A 17162-nucleotide genomic window follows, 5' to 3' on the forward strand; every position below is an offset into this window, starting at 1 on the left:
ATATAGCAAAGACATACACTGAAACATACACAAGGAGGAGGTCGATTGATAAAAACAATTAAAATACAGTATATAAAACCCCTAGAAATTAAATATAATTAAAATACCCAGTTAAAAACCCGTCAGGAGCGATATGGTTAGATCAAAGTTGAGCCAGGCCAGCTGCTTGGAATAGGTGGGTTAATTAATACGGAAGGAGCGGAGGTCAGAGGTATTCCTAATATCCGGAGGGAGGTCATTCCACAGGGCTGGGCCCGCCACAGAGAAGGCTCTACTCCTAGGCGCCGCCCCACGACATTGTCTAGCGGACGGCACCTGGAGGAGCCCCTCTCTGTGCGAGCGAATTGGTCGCAGTGATGTATGGGGCAGAATACGATCCCGCAAGTAACTAGGTCCTAAGCGCTTTAAAGATAGTTATCAAAACCTTGAAACGCACCCGATAGACCACAGGAAGCCAGTGCAGCTCGCGCAGGAACGGTGTCACATGGGAGTACCTAGTACTCCCCATAATTACCCGCGCGGCTGCGTTCTGGACCAACTGCAGCCTCCGGGTGCATTTCAAGGGAAGCCCCATGTAGAGAGCGTTACAGTAGTCCAAGCGAGACGTCACCAGCGCATGAGTGACTGTGCGCAAGGCATCCCGGTCCAGTAGGGGGCGCAATTGGCGCACCAGGCGAACCTGGTGGAACGCCCCCCTTGCCACGGCTGTCACATGGTCATCCAAAGAAGGTCTTGCTCAAGCATTATGGACTTTTCAAGTTTAAATTACTACAAATAAGTTTTTTATCCCCTAATTCTGAGCAGTTGTTGCTCAGAATTTCCACACTATCCTCATGTTTCACTGCAAGACACTGTTCTTCACTAGCTCTCCATTTAAACTACTGATGTTTGCATTTATATCCCTCAAGTCATAATCTCCCACTGCACTCTCTAATATTTATCATTCTTTCTCTTAGAATCCTGTTTATTTCCTTTGTTATCTCTGGGCAGGATCTTTCTGGATCTCCTTTCCAAAGTTGTGATCTCCTGGTTCTGGGTTTTCAGAGACCTTCTTCAGAACTCTTTCCTCATCTTGCCTTTGCCTCTGTAATGGTATTTAAATACCAATAGCACTTAGACTTATATATTGCTTCATAGTGCTTTACAGCCCTCTCTAAGCAGTTTACAGACTCAGCATATTGCCCCCTCATTTTACTGATTTCGAAAGGATGGAAGGCTGAGTCGACCTTGACCCACTCAGAATCGAACTCCTAGAGTGAGCAGTGAGTTAGCCTGCAGTACTGTATTCTAACCACTGCACCACCACGGCTCTTTAAAAGGAGCTTTTATTGGCAAATGGGTTAGTGTGTTACCATTAACCCACTCACCAGTATTCTATTCTTGTTAATCTTTTAAATATTTGTTTATATTGATGAGGGTTGTATAGGCATTATCACTAATTTGGACACTTTTAAAATGTATATTAATTGTGTTGGCTTTTTAAAGACCCATGTAATGTAACAGTGTAATCCCTAGGAATTATAAACTAGGCAGAATTGGAATATCTATGTATTCCTTTTCAAATTGGAAGCAACAATTTTGCTCCGTGAACAAGTAGATCAAATAAAATTATGTGATCAAAGAGCTTAATTTACTGAATGATGAATATACATTTTAAAATTCTGTATCCAATCTCTTTTCTTTCTAATACCAACTAATTTCACTGGTATGAACGGCTAGAATATGATGGCGATGTTCTTTTTCAACTTATTTCAATGTATTCTGTCTCGTGTACATTCATAGCATCTAACAATAACAAGTCAGAAGATAAATCATTAAATATATTACAAACAATTAAAATATTTTAGCTAATTCATACTGAAAAAGCACAGCTAAAGAGGAAAATCTTAACATCCTAAAAACAAATGAATAATGAGTAAGTGTAGTTCTTAATAGTTTGGAAAAGTTTTCAATCATAGAAGATTTTACTGATTATTTAAAATAAACTGAATGAGAGGAGAAAAAAGCAATCATTTATTTCCATGTACAGCACGTACTTTTCACAGGAGTTTCAAAACCCTAGCGTGTTGTAATGGAATAGCACATCTGAACTATTTGTTGTTACTCAGATAGTTAAGAAAGCACATTTACACAATCTCACAGTCAATTTCTTCCCAAAAATACAGTATCATCTACAATTACAAAAAATGACTGAGAACACATGCAAGGTTCAGACACAATTGTTTCATTTTTAAGGAGTTGACTGATATAATGTAGGAAATAGAAACAATAGGTTCATGTCTACTGTATGACTAAAAAAACTCAGAATCACACAAAAGAAAATTTGGACAATTTATAGAAGTTAATGGAATTTTAATTTGATGTGTGTTTATGTGCATAAGACATGAATGCATTTTAAAATGTATATTTTTTTCTTTTGACAAGCAAGAAAGATAGCAAGACACTAAGAAATGACACTTAAATTGCTCATTCATCCATTTTTAGTATTCTCTTTTTGAAGATCTAGAAAAACGGAGACAGGCTTAGACATTTAGGATGTGCAATAATTATTTTGAAAGACATATAGGTTTAGATCTTCTACAAATTTTGGTCCAGAGGTAGTTGTATTTTAAATTTGGTAATTAGTCTTCTTGCCTGGGAAGAAGTGAACGTGCAATATCTCTCAATCAGATATGCTAGATTTCAACATGTAGAATACACACAATCAGTGTGGCCAGTTACAAACAAGCTGGTGATTGCATCAGGAGTTGAAATCCAATGCATTTAGGGAATATCTGATTGGGAAAGTTTGGCTCAGTGCACTGAAAACTCTGTACAAAAATTCATTGTCTATTTATTGCAATTTCTAGAAATCCAGTTGCTGATTATGTCAGCATAATTTTAATACAGACTGGCTTGCGTTTGGAGGGGGAATGCTTCATTTAAAAATAAATAAATAAGAAAATAGTATTTCCAAAATATTGTTTTGTCAGGCTAAACTGGAGGAAACGGAGAGTAGTAAAAAAAATTAGCTTGCCTGCTGGCAAATGACTGTTTTGTAATTCGTCACAACTACTATGGTTGTCATTGCCAAGAACAAAATCTCAACATTTAGTGTGCTCACAGGAAGACGACGGTTGCTTAACTCTAAATTAAGCCTTTGGCAGTCATCTAACATACCGTGTTTCCCCGAAAATAAAACAGGGTCTTATTTTCTTTTGACCTCTGAAATAAGCGCTTGGCCTTATTTTCAGGGAGGTCTTATTATTTTTGAGGTGCAGGAGGTGGCGAGCTTGGTCACCTCATGGCTGCTGCAGTGTTGCAATATTTTCAGGGGAGGGCTTTTAGCGCATGCGCTCAAAAGCCCGATTGGGCTTATTATCCGGGGAGGTCTTATATTCAGGGAAACAGGGTAGATTAGGACTAAATTCTTTAATGAATGTTATTTAGTTTATTTTCTGGTTTTGCACAATGCAGTGAATAGTAGTTAATAGTGAATTAATAAAACAAGCTGGACTGAAAAAGAAAGAAGTCCAACATAAAACAAATAAAGCTTAGTTTGTCATTCGGATGTATTTTTCATGTTGTACAAACTCAGCCGTGGTGGGTTGCTCTTTCCATCACTACCTGTTCGCTGATTGCACGTGTTCCGTTCGTGCGCATGCCTGATTTGCACTTTGCGCGTGTGCACAATCTACTGCCCTGTGACAACCAGCTGATTGTTGGGGCTCGTGCAGGCGCTGCACGTTGTGCATGTGCAATTTACCTTTTGCCATAAAAACAGGTTTAGAGCACAGATGGGTCACGGTACCAGTTCGTTCTCAGTTACTCCGGGCCACTACCGGTTCGGCCAAACCCTGGTGAACCGGCAGCAACCCACCTCTGAAACTCAGCCGAAATGTTAAAAAGATAACCCTAACAATAAACATACGCAGGAATCAATATGTTTTTTCACATTAGTACAGGAGAGATTTTGAAAACTAATGCATGCTCTGGCAGAAAAGAATCAATGTGGGGAATGGCTAAGATGTCGGATCAGCCTCACGGATATTGAGGATCAAGTCTACCTTTGCCCTAGAAGCTCATTAGGAAACTTTGGACGAGTCCTTCTCCATCAGCCAAAGCACTGGAGTCCTGCTGGGAAGAAAACTAGAAGGACAGAGAGTGATGTGTCCTTTCTTAAGCAACTATAAAAAGAGTGGGATACACGTCTGAGAAAGCAACTAATGTAAAGCCAAACTTGTGGACACCCAGCAAAACTCTTATGGATCTTTTGTCAGACACTGCAATGTTTTTCAATATGACGACTGTGGTTCATACTATTCTTCTTTCCAAATATTCCCAATCTAAGAACCACCTCCCCATAGTGTCATCCAATCAAATTCACTTTGTTTCAGGAAGCATTATTCACTGTATCTTATCTCACAATCTCACTTTGTACCAATTCACACTTCCCTCCATGCAGTTTCCCCATATTAACCTCTCTTTCTCACATCTACACATTTGCATAGTCCCGAATTATTTCTAGTGCATTCCTGAAAATAATAGAAAAAAACAGGATAGGTAAATTATGGTTTGCCCATATGATGATACTTATTTATAGGAAATGTATTAAGGCATGGGGCTTAAAGTACATGGTGTTTAGAATAAGAATAGAAACAGAGTTTGTTCTGAAATAACAAAGAAACCAACACCACCATGTATATAAATGCAGTGAGATACAAATAACAGATGATGCATGTCTCACATGAACATTCCATATATGTATACCTTAATAATTAACCCTAGTTAAATCTTTGGGGAGGAAAAAGAAGATACTTTAGCTACTCTATGTTTTGAGAAGTAAATCAATTCTACCTTACTTCAGAACAGATACACATCTGCAGTGGTCTATTGGGATAACTTTGGGAGAGAAAGGGAAGGACCACAGCTGGGTAAGCTGAACCTCCAGACATCTGATAAGGAATCCTCTCTAGTTTCTTAAGACTACAAAAACAAAAGAGAGATGTGCCTTCAGGTTTGTTTTGTTAACATAACATTACAATAAAGTAAATTTAGTCCATCTGTTTGTGCTTCCTGTCCGGATTGTCTCAATAGGCTGGCATAAATCTTGCAAGTCTGGAAGTCCATTTCTCCCCTTTTGTCTTTTACAGCCCACAGAAATTACAGACATTTCCACTTGAAATGTTTGCCAACACAACCACACACACACACTCACACACACACACACACGTTTGTTCGCTGGCTAAGCTGCTATTGGTCCCACAGCTGTTTGTGGCTCTTCCCCGTTTTCCAAAGTCATTCCCACATACCATTTTCAGCATCACTCCTTTTTTGTGTTAGCTTTTCCTTCAAAATATATATTTCACAAAGTGTACCAGTTAAAGAATCCTACATAATTTCACTCAAAAAGCTTTCTCTTGAGAAAAAAAAGTTACTCAAAATACTTTCCACATACACATAGGTGCCATTTTTACTTTATTTAAGGAAAAAATGGGTGGGAAACAGTAATTTATAATACACAAAAAAAATTAGACATCACTGCAAAAAGGCTAGGTGTTTCCTTGTCACCAGTCTATTTTGCAGTTCTACAATTAGTAATTTTACTGCAATTTTGTCATTTGTATTATTGTTTAAGCATCTTCATAGGTGGCAATTCCTGGGGTTATTTTTTAAAAAAAACACAAAAATGTGTACTGCTATCACTATGAAAACCTAAACCCCACAAAATCACTTTGAAATAAACCATAAATATGTGATGCACATTAGTGTAACAAAACCATTTTTGTAAACATTTTCTCCAACATAACATGTGCATACGATAAAAAATAAAGTCACTGCATTCATACAGTTAGAATTACTTTGACATAGGATACAGAAATTATTACTTAAAGCTTAAACTAAACTAAGAGTACTCTTAATGCTTACCAACAGCACTGCTTTAAAATGGATTTCAACATTTCGTATGTAGTGGTTTCATAACACTGATTTGACTTGTAAAATTAGCCACCATGGATTTGTTTTTCCATCTTCTTTTCATTCTGACGGACAGAGCTTCACCAGTATATTAATCTGGCAGAATTCTTCAAAATTACAACATTCTTCCATTTGTGAACAGTAGTCTCTTTTTAAATATTTACATACATATATCTGCATATATATATATATATATGTATGAGTATGCATTGGGGGGGTGTACACACCCATGCATACAAACATGGCGGCATGAGAGGCAAGGGCAAAAATTAAATGAGTTTTAATCACATAATGTGATTCTAAACTTTTCCTCAGAGCCTCTGGCCCATTGGCTTTATTATCTTATGCTACAGTTCCAGTGCCAGAGAGGATCCTATTGCTGGTGGCAACACCAATTTCCTGCATCCCATTCATTTTCCACTATTCAATCTAGCATTGATTTTTTTGACTGTTTGCTAAGAGGAATGAAGGGAAGTGAAAGTCACCTGTAATCTTGGGTCTGACATTCAGTGCTATCCAAATCCAAATCCCAAACAATGAAGAAGACATGATTTTTGTTTTTTTGGTTTTGTTTTAAATCAAACCAGAAATTTGTTCCTATCTGTTGTATATACAACATTACTTTTGAGGGAAGAAGAAACCCTTCCCTTGAAAGAAATTGCTTAATAAAGAGGAGAAAGTTAGTTAAGGAAAAGAAACAGCACTTTTACTGATGACCTAAGTACTACTAACTCAGATCTAGGCTCCTTCAATTGGTGCTGTTTGACACAAAGCAAGTCATTTAGAACAATTAATTAGTTAGAACAATTAATCAGTGGAACAGCTTGCCTCCAGAAGTTGTGAATGCCTCAACATTGGAAGTCTTTAAGATGATGTTGGATAGCCATTTGTCTGGAACGATATAGGGTTTCCTGCCTAGGCAGGAAGTTGGACTAGAAGACCCCCAAGGTCCCTTCCAACTCTGCTATTATTGTATTATTATTGTATTATTGTATTTGGTCTATGTTACTTGATCTGTCAAAGCCTCTTAACTGAAGAATCACAGGTAAGTCCCTAATTTTCATGCCATGAAACACTGGAATCCAATTCACTGATTAAAACAGTGAACTTAAGGCAACTGTCAACTAAATTACCCCAAATATATTTTTCAAAAGTTCAAAAATCATAATTATTGTATCATGACACTGTGCATTATTACATCACCAACAGATAATTACACACTCAAGTCTTCTCAAGTAATAAACACATGTAGCCTTTCAAAGTATTAGTCTTGACAGATTTATTATAAAGGCCAAAAATTCTCTGGCTAAAACAAAATTTTGTGGAGCTTTTCCCCTTTAAAAACATGGGACAGGGGAAAGAAAAAGATCCAAGAATTTAGATTTTACACTGAAACACAAGTATATGCTGCTTTAAAAAACTGAATAGTCAGAATTAACTACATTCTTATAGTTTTAGAGCATTGCATTTTTAGAACAGGAAAACATTCCAAATTTCTTACAAAAGTATTGAATTTGCCTAGTTTTTGTTACTTGTGTTTTACTAAATCTCTCATATTAAAGGTAAAATTTTCTGGATTTTAGGCTAAACGTCTTTAAGTTCCATTGGTAATGAAACTGTTACAAATAAAATTAAAAGTCTTCTTTCAAAATTAAAGAAAACCCAATTACTTAAGTCACTGAATTCCAGTCCTTAAATCTAATTTAATCATTACAAGTGACTGCTGGTCTGATCTCCTAAAACCTAGTATGAAAGTAACAGTCAAAACTGTAATCTGATAGTTTTGGTATCACAATTAAGTGGATATTAGTACTGGTTCATCTAAAAAAATTATAAACCTAAACCACCTCTTTTATTGTATGCATTAGAAACAATGAGGTAGGCACAAAAATAAACATGTTTGGAATTTTCTTTCCCCATAGGCTGGTAGTAAAAGCTGTTGCACATTTTAGGTTTAAACAAAAATTAAACCTTTAACTGAGGCAGTGCTAACACTGAAATTACCAAGTTCTGGCCTAATGAAGAGTCATTGTAGAAAAGTGAACTATGCTGTTATTTTTTTCTTTAAAAAAACCCCATTCACTGTGATTTTTAGGCAAAACTTGGTACACAGGAGAAGAAGGACTGAACTCTTGGCCAGGCCAAAACTTAAAAAGAAAACCACCCCACCTTCCCTCAACCACTGTGCCTTTCACATTTTTATAAATATTAACTTTTAAAACCTGCATCTTTCTCTTTTTCCACAGAGTCACATTACAAAAGAAAGAAAAAAGAAAGAAAAGAAAAAAAGAAATGTCAATTAAATTACATTGTTAATATTACTATATTAAATTTGCCCCCTGCTTCAGTGACACAGAGTCCACCTATGTCACCCTCCTGCACCTTCTCCTGCCTGCCTCCTTCCAAAAAAACATTTTCCTGGTTAGTCTCTCTTCCTTTATTCATTAGGAGATCTGGAGCGGGAAAGGAGGAAAAGGAGAGACCTGATTCTTTCTCTAGCGGGATCCCAAATCAGATAGCACCTGATGGCCAAAAGCACCAGCTGCACCCTGCAGCCTCAGTTTAAAAATGAAAAGAACCCAACACCAGTGATGCTGGCACACGCAATAGCATGTCTGGAATGCATCATGGCAGGTCTGTACTCCAGTTGCAAATGATTCCAAGTTATGAAGACTCCAAAGGACAGCAATTCCTTGCCAAACGAGAAGGCTTCTACCAGCTGAGAAGAGAAGTCCTGCCTAAAGTCATGAAATAAACTTGACTGCTTCCTCCAGACCGTACAGAGGCAAAGAAAACCTGTGAAGCAAGAGATCAAGAGAAAACAAACTTATCAGACAATGGAGCAAAGGTGGGAAACCAACAGAAAACAATCAGCATCAAAACAAACATCACAAGGCTGAATTTATCTACAGCTTTTCTCACTCCTGTCGTAATGCCTCATGTGATGTAAGGTAAAGGTAAAGGTTCCCCTCACACATGCTTGCTAGTCGTTCCCGACTCTAGGGGGCGGTGCTCATCTCTGTTTCAAAGAGATGAGCACCACCCCCGAAGAGCCAGCGCTGTCAGAAGAGGTCTCCGTGATCATGTGGCCGGCATGACTAAATGCCGAAGGTGCACAGAATGCAGTTTCCTTCCCACCAAAGGTGGTTCCTATTTTTCTACTTGCATTTTTACATGCTTTCGAACTGGTAGGTTGGCAGAAGCTGGGACAAGTAATGGGAGCTCACTCCGTTACGCAGCACTAGGGATTCGAATCGCCGAACTGCCAACCTTTCTGATCGACAAGCTCAGCGTCTTAGCCCCTAAGCCACCGCGTCCCCATGATGTACTGATACAAAAATTATGGTAATTTCAATCCTGACCTATCTGGAAGGGAGCAGGATGAAAAAGATTATTGTTCATTAATGGTGACACCCAAGCCTCTGTGCAATATGAGTGTGCAGCAGAAAAACCCTGGGGAAAGACATTTTACATGCTCTTTGATGTTAATTAAAGCTTTGCTGTTATTCCAGGAATCAAAAGTTCAGTGTCCATCAATAGCAGTGGCCCTCTAATCCTTTTGCCCACACTCAAATGTCAGAGGATTGGTGTCATCATTCATTCTTCTCCACAGTAATTATAAAACTGCTAAACTGAGTATTAGAAGTAGAAAATATATCCATATATATCTTACCTTGTCATTACGTTCACATAGAAATTTGAGTCTTTGTGCTCTTTTGTGCATAAATACACCATCCAAATGTCCTGTTTCCACTGACCGTATTTCAATAGCCTTTTCTCCCCAGCCCATAATCTGATTAGATCGAATGTAGGCTTTAAGATAAAGAAAAAAGTCACTATTAAATATAATAATAAACAGTAATCCCCATCACGGTCATTCTACATCCTATTAATTTTTCATACAAACCAAAAATTTCATTTAATCTCAATGACATAAATATTCATTTAAAAAACAGAAAGAGAATATTTTGAGTTTAGATAAACTTTTAATTAATTGCCATCTTCTCTCTACTAAAACAAGATTAATCTAGTGCTTAAGGCACCAGGTTAGAAAACAGGAGAAGTGAGTTCAAGTCCTGCCTTAGTCAGGAAAACTGGGTGATTTGGGCCAGTCTGTCTCAGCCTAACATACCTCACACCATTGCTGTCATGGGGAAAATAGAAGGAGGAAGGTGTGTTGGATATGTTTGCCACCTTGCGTTATTTGTTAAAATTATAAAGGCAGCAAATACATTAATAAATACATACACACACCTCTTCAATTGTTAAAAGTACTAGAACATATACCAGTAATTGTAAGCATATACCTTCATAACAAATATTCTTTCTTCAAAATTGTTTACCTCCCATATATGTACAATGATAGCCTACAAATAATTGATTCTTTAATAATATTATCAAGACAAAAATACATAACATCAGATTATTTTAGAAAAATCTAACTGGGTCCAAGAAGCTTGAAATGTATTCTTTTTGAACTTGTTGCCATACAAAAATATCCATCGGGTATGGATATTTTGCTTTTCTGTAGTACCTCTGAACACCTTATAGATGCAATTATGCTCCATGATCTATTTTGTTTTCATCCAAAGCATTTAAACTTAAGCATAGGTGGACTAAATAATGTATAGGTATAGCAGCAATACAGTTATTATTATGTCCTCTGACTTAGCAATAGAAATAGAGAATATAAGGTTTACCAATCGATTGTTCAATAGCCAAAATGACTGAATTTCAGATAAAGAACCATTTATCTACCATTTTCTGAAAGTGTTTTGTAAAAGCTTGGCATACTTACCCACAGATGTAGGCATTTCCCCCCACTGCAGAACCACATCTTTGGTGATCCTTCCATATGTGTTGACATATACTCCTTCATCCTCATAGCAAACAAGCAGTTCCATTCCATCAGTGTTAGGAAGAATAATGATCGCATGGGGCTGGATACTACACTGAATCTGCAAATACATGTATCTTTCAACTCCCATTCGGCCACAAGGTATTTCTCATTTTCTCTGAATTGCACCACACATTTCCTAGACCAGTGAGGGCGAACTTTTTCGGCACCAAGTGCTGAAAAGGTCGTGTGAAAATGTCACCTGCACGCTTGTCAGGGCCGCACTCCGAAAAAGCCGAATGTTCTAGCGCACATGTGTGCCCGACCATCAGCATGCACAGGTTGGTTTTTAGCACTGCTGTGTGCGCGATGGAACCGTGCTCCAGAAAAGCCAAACTTCTGGGTTCTTGCACGTATACGCACCTGACAATTAGCTGGCCAGCGCCCATGTGCACGCCAGTTTTTGGCACTGCCGCGCGCGCGAAGGACAGCTGATTGTTGCGCACACATGCATGCCAGAAACCCGGAAGGCAAACAGGCAAGACTGCATGTGCTGGGCGACATGGCTTCGTGTGCCACTTTGGGCAGGAGTGCCATAGGTTCGCCATCATGGTCCTAGACCAGTGGTTCTCAACCTTCCTAATGCCGCGAGTCTTTAATACAGTTCCGCATTTTGTGGTGACCCCCAACCATAAAATTATTTTCGTTGCCACTTCATAACTGTAATTTTGCTACTGTTATGAATCGTAATGTAGATATCTGATATGCAGGATGTATTTTCACTGTTTTACAAATTGAACATAATTAAAGCATAGTGATTAATCACAAAAACAATATGTAATTATATATTGTGAAATATTTATTTCTAATTACAAATAAATGAAATTTTGTCTTGAAGCATGATGTAGCATGGGTAACAGTCTTAATATAACAACAGTAAACTACATTGCTCTATTTTGCGACAGTATGCGCAATGTGAAATAGAGTGCATTGTTCGGCACATCCAACTCGTTGCACAAAATGTGGTGAAACTCTTAATGACGCTCTTGCTTAGCAACCAAAATTTTGGGATCAATTGTGGTCATAAGTTCTCTTTCTTTTTCTTTCTTTTTTTCTTTCATCTCTGTCTCCCACTTTCTTTTTATTTTTCTTTTTTTCTTCCTTTCTTTCTCTTTCTGTCTGTCTCTCCCCGTGTGGCTCTTTGTCTCTCTCTCCCTCCCTCCCTCTCTGTCTCTGTCATTCTCTCTGTGTGTCTTTCTGTCTCTTTCTGTATCACTCTGTCTCTCTCTCCTCCCTCCCCCATCTCTGTCACTCTGTGTGTGTGTGTGTTTCTCACTCATTCTGTGTGTGTTTCTCTCTCTGTGTCTCTCTCCCTCTGTCTCTCTCTGTGTGTGTCTCTGTCACTCTGTGTGTGTATGTGTATGTCTCTCACTCACTCACTTAATCACTCAATCTGTGTGTGTGTCTCTCTCTCTCTGTCACTGTGTGTGTATGTGTCTGTCTGTCTCTCACTCACTCATTTAATCACTCACTCTGTGTGTGTGTGTGTGTCTCTGTGTCTGTCTGTCTGTCCCCCTCCCTCCCTCCCCCCTCTCTCTGACCATCTCTCTCTGATTCCCTCCCTCCCTCTCTGCCACTCTCTCATTCACCCTCTCTCTCACTCACACACACACACAGACACACATACTGTGGTCACCTTGTTGAGTGTTCCAATCACATTTGAAACACTCAACAAGTGGCCTACATCTATGATTTTTTGCAGCATTCTGCAGTCATAGGACCAAAATATATGGTTAAAAGTACCTGGCAGCGGCATTTTTCCCTGGGGGGCTCCGCAGAACATCCCAAGACGATGCCACCACATCTCCCCTCTTTAGGGACAGGTCCTCTTCAGAAGGACAAAGCCCCGCTGGTCCCCCTCACGTTCTTCATCTTCCAGCCATGGCCCCTCACCATAGAAAACATAGGTGCGTGCACACCCCATGCAATTACAGCCCAGAGCAGGACCAAAGCCCCTTTCCCAACTGGCCCTTCCTCCTTCGGACGGCTTTGGAAGGAAGTTTCTGCAGAAGCCCGGGCAAGTGAGAACAAGTTCCCACCGTTAACGAAGATTCCGAGGCTGTAATTGTGCAGGGGGGGGGGTTGTGCACACCAAGGCTCTGCGCAGCCGGCGATGACTCCGGAGCCCATCTGGGAAGACGAGGAACGCGAGGGGGACCACGCCCCCATGGATGGGCTCCAAGTCATCACTGGCCGCCCAGAGCCTCGGCACGCCGTGGAAAACATAGGTGTGCACACACACCCTATACAATTACAGCCTCAGAGACTTCATAACAGTGGGAACTTGTTCTCACTCACCCGGGCTTCTGCAGAAGCTTCCCCCCGAAGCCCTCTGAGGGAGGAACGGCCAGTTGGGAGAGGGGCTTTGGTCCTGCTCTGGGCTGTAATTGTGCAGGGCGTGTGCGTGCCTATGTTTTCCATGGCGTGGGGCCGCGGCTGGAAGGCGAGGAACGCAAATGGGACCAGCGAGGTCTAATCCTTCTGAAGAGGACCTGTCTCAAAGAGAGCAGATGTAGTGGCATCGGTCTTGGGATGTTCTGCGGAGCCCCCCTCCCCCCCGGGAAAAGCACCACGGGGGATGGCTTTTTAACCAGGCGACTGTCAGAGAGAAGAGGGCAGCGTGCGCCTGTGTCTTAGGCAACCCCTGTGTTAAGGGTCGTTCGACCCCCAAAGGGGTCGCGACCTACAGGTTGAGAACCGCTGTCCTAGACTGAGAAATAATCCATGGAATCATAAACGTTCTCAGATATAACGGATTTGTGTCCCACAGCTCTTCTTTTATTTATTGCTTTCCAAAGCACAAAGCTCATCTTCTCCAGTATTTATGGAAATTCTCAATCATCCAAGTCACATTTGTCCCAAAGGTGATTTTCCAAAGGCAACTGGACTTCCTTGATTTTTTTTTTCTTTGAAAACATTTCAGAAGTAGAGCAGCCTCTCGGATGAGAAGTGAAATATTTAAAAAAAAAACAACAACAAGAAAATCCAGTTGTCTTTTGGAAAAGCACCTTTTGGGTCATCTATAGATACGCATGTTTGGACATAAATTATTAATTATATGCCATCCGTTCAGCCTTTAGTATGTTTTGGATATGTGTTTTGTCCATTATCAAAAATATGAGTTAATTAACATGGTTACAATGCTACATACTTACATGAGTTGGAAGATAAATATCATATACTGATCCTGAGTCCACATCAACTGCATGAAAACCAGCAGAGGAGCCATAGATCACCTTCAGTCTCTGGCCTTCTTCTACAGTAAGATCCACTAATAATGGCTTATGTACCAAGTCTCCAAATGACTGTTAAGTAAATAAAATATATACATATATACTGAAGAGATTATTTTGAAAACAATTATGGAAAATATTTCATCTGGAATGGACTAAGCAGTATTCATTGATTCCATCATTATTGTTCACTTGCTATATGGCAATGAACTTGAAATATAAGAATGAGCCATGAGAATGAGTATAATATTTTTAGATCAGATAAATCGTATGCTTTTTACAATCTTTTACAAAAGTTTAGCGTTTGATCGCTACTGCTTCATTTCCTTTATAAAAGCTACTGATTGAACTTTTACATAAATGAAGAAGAAAAATACAAATTAAAAGTAAAGTGAGAGGTATTATATTTTAAAAGTGTTATTATGAAAATTCACCCTTAAGTCTAGTCATTTTCTCAGAACTTCAAGACTGTGTGCGACTAGTTTTCCCCCCCTATAAAACCTTTTCATAGGAAAAAACAACTAGTCACTTGCATGCAGTCTTGAAGTTCTGAAAAAATGACTAGACTTAAAGGTGAATTTTCATAATAACACTCCATTTAATTTCCTCATCTCTTTCTTAATAATATTCCCTTTCTCCACCTTGAATATTCTTGAATAGATCAATGAACAAAGTCTTATATCATTTTTCCTATGTAGGGCTGGCTCATCTTGCATGACCATTAATCTAAAACTTGGTAGTACATGGAAAACCATGTAATAAAAGCCTACAAACTGAAAGGAAAATGAGAGTAATGAGGAAAATTGCAACATTTCTGACTGGGGAATTGGCAACAAGTCTCATGACTAAGGGACACCAGTAAAACATGTGCATATTATCCCTCATACACAGACCATGTTTCTACTAAAGCAATTATCCCTCATATAAAAAAGAAGGAAGCAAGAAAATATGTCAAGTCATGTTCCTGGTTTCCTTATAGGATTAATCTCTCTCTTGAAGAATCAGTTTTTTTTACTTATTATCCATAGGTCTTAAGCACATCAACTCAAGAGTTCCACAAGAGTGTGGTAGATATAAGCTATATTTCAATTCTAGAGTAGCAATATTCCCCAATACTACTGGGTGAATTTAGATTTGTTATTGCCTAATGGTTAGGCAATTTGTTATTGCCTTTAATGCTATTTAAAGCACCATATACCAAAATTAAAAATTGTTGACAGTTAAGTTTACACTGACATTCCTCAATGACATATTTCAAGGGAAAGAGGCACTCTTACCTTAAATGCCATAAATTTGTGGTATGGCTTTGGTGCCCAGGCATAGACCTCCACAGAACTCTTCAAAGCAATTACTAAGAATTTGATTCTTTCATATTTTACTAAAATTAAAAAGGACAAAAACATTTTGTAAAATTATTTAAGTAAAATGTTTTATACAGCTGATAAGGCATCAAATTTCAATATTTATTGTAGAAAATATAAATATACACATCAGAGAGTTTATAGTCTAATTCACAAAGTTTTGAACTGTTGCTCTAAAATTTTCTCGAACTACGTAATAATAATTAACATTACATGTATGTAATATTGATACATTAACGTTAAATATAGATTCTAGTTCAGACATATTCTTAAAGTATTCAATGACTCTTAACAGTTTTTTTACCATATAAATGTGGGAGGGAGAGAGAAAAACTAATTATCAGTACTTATAAATACTAAGAAATGATTAGATAGATTGATAGATAAAGAAAGAAAGCCAGTCCACAGAAAATTACTATTACGGATTTAGCTTTAAGATAAAACTAATACCAGACCCAAAATTATATGACATCTCTTCTTTGCAATAAAGTCAGCAGCAGTCAATAACTTCCTGGTGTTTCATTTATATATTTTCCAACAGGATAAGAGGGTCAGACTATCTTCTTAATACTTCCTAATATATATGATTTTACTGATACACAATTAATCTCTGCTGTGTTCAGAATTGGTAAAACAATGTACAGGACAGGAAATTACTTCTCTCTATGCTTTGACCTTAGAACATTTTAGGAAATGACATGACACCAAGGAAGTGGAAAATATGAGCTTCATGCTCAATTCACAGTTGTTTGTACTAAAGCATGTGTGTGTGTGTATGAATATACATATTTATTTATTTATCAGCACAAATACAACACAAATGTAACAAAGGCAACATTAAAAATATGGTTTCCTGCCTGGATGGTCTCCAGGAGTGAGCCGAAAGACAGAAAAGGGAAGCCGTGTGTTCCCATATTTGGGCATACCAGGGGTTGTGACACTATATATATAAATAAAAACAGGGCATCCTTAAGAGCATTTATTTTGAAAATGTGAAATATACAGCTGTATTTTTATGCCATATCATTTACTCATAAAAATCAAAACTTCTCTTTTGTTAGGAAGTTACTTATAACTAGAATTGCTTTCAAATTAAGATAATGAATTACCTACCAACTTTGTAGTGTACACAGCCTTCTAAATCACCCACAGTTGTCCATCCTTGTTTTTTTTCTACTTCAGGGTCATTGTGAAGGATCTTGTTTCTTAACCATGAGAGGTAATAAACTCTCAATTTATTTTTCTTACCTAGGCAAAAAGTATTTTCTTAACAACAGGGCAAGGTTTGCACTATTACACTATGTAGAATAATTCAATAATTACTAGAATGTTATGGAATCATCTGTATATGATTCTATCCCACGTAATTTTATCTGCCAGAGGTTCTTATTCAGAACTTTAACTTTTTTTAAAAAAAAAAAAAGCTTAAGTAGCCATTGTATTCCTACTCCAAATACAAGATATATGAGGGCAAACTTCCTAAATTGTATTTTAAAGAAAATATCCCCTACTCCCAGGAACCAGTAATCTGTTTAGAAGAAAGGATCATCTGCTAGAGATGACTCTCACGTGAGTAATGAAGTAACATAGTAATATAAGCACAGAGGTATCCCAAAGTTCATAGAATAGTTGTATTTGATAAAAATATGAAATATTTTTCCTCATTTAAAAAAACCTTAAGAACACAAAAGAGCTACAAATTTATCACTGTACTTT

The 17162-nt window shown here is 38.1% G+C and overlaps 1 protein-coding gene across 4 annotated transcripts in view; it reads right to left on the minus strand.

Moving 5' to 3' along the window:
- Positions 1 to 5434: 5434 nt before the first annotated feature.
- The window catches only part of MAP4K4 (mitogen-activated protein kinase kinase kinase kinase 4), a 155690-nt gene continuing 143962 nt past the window's right edge, over positions 5435 to 17162 (minus strand). For all 4 annotated transcript variants that reach the window (XM_081947642.1, XM_081947643.1, XM_081947641.1 and 1 more), the window contains 6 exons: positions 16560 to 16694; positions 15363 to 15463; positions 14008 to 14157; positions 10754 to 10913; positions 9629 to 9768; positions 5435 to 8751 (listed from right to left, as the gene is read on the minus strand). In XM_081947642.1, coding sequence (XP_081803768.1) covers positions 8668 to 8751; positions 9629 to 9768; positions 10754 to 10913; positions 14008 to 14157; positions 15363 to 15463; positions 16560 to 16694 — 770 coding nt within the window. In that variant the 3' untranslated portion in view covers positions 5435 to 8667. The remainder of the gene's footprint in view (positions 8752 to 9628; positions 9769 to 10753; positions 10914 to 14007; positions 14158 to 15362; positions 15464 to 16559; positions 16695 to 17162) is intronic.

Source organism: Natrix helvetica (genome assembly GCF_964273705.1).
Source record: "Natrix helvetica genome assembly, chromosome: 3".
Lineage (NCBI taxonomy): Eukaryota > Metazoa > Chordata > Lepidosauria > Squamata > Natricidae > Natrix > Natrix helvetica.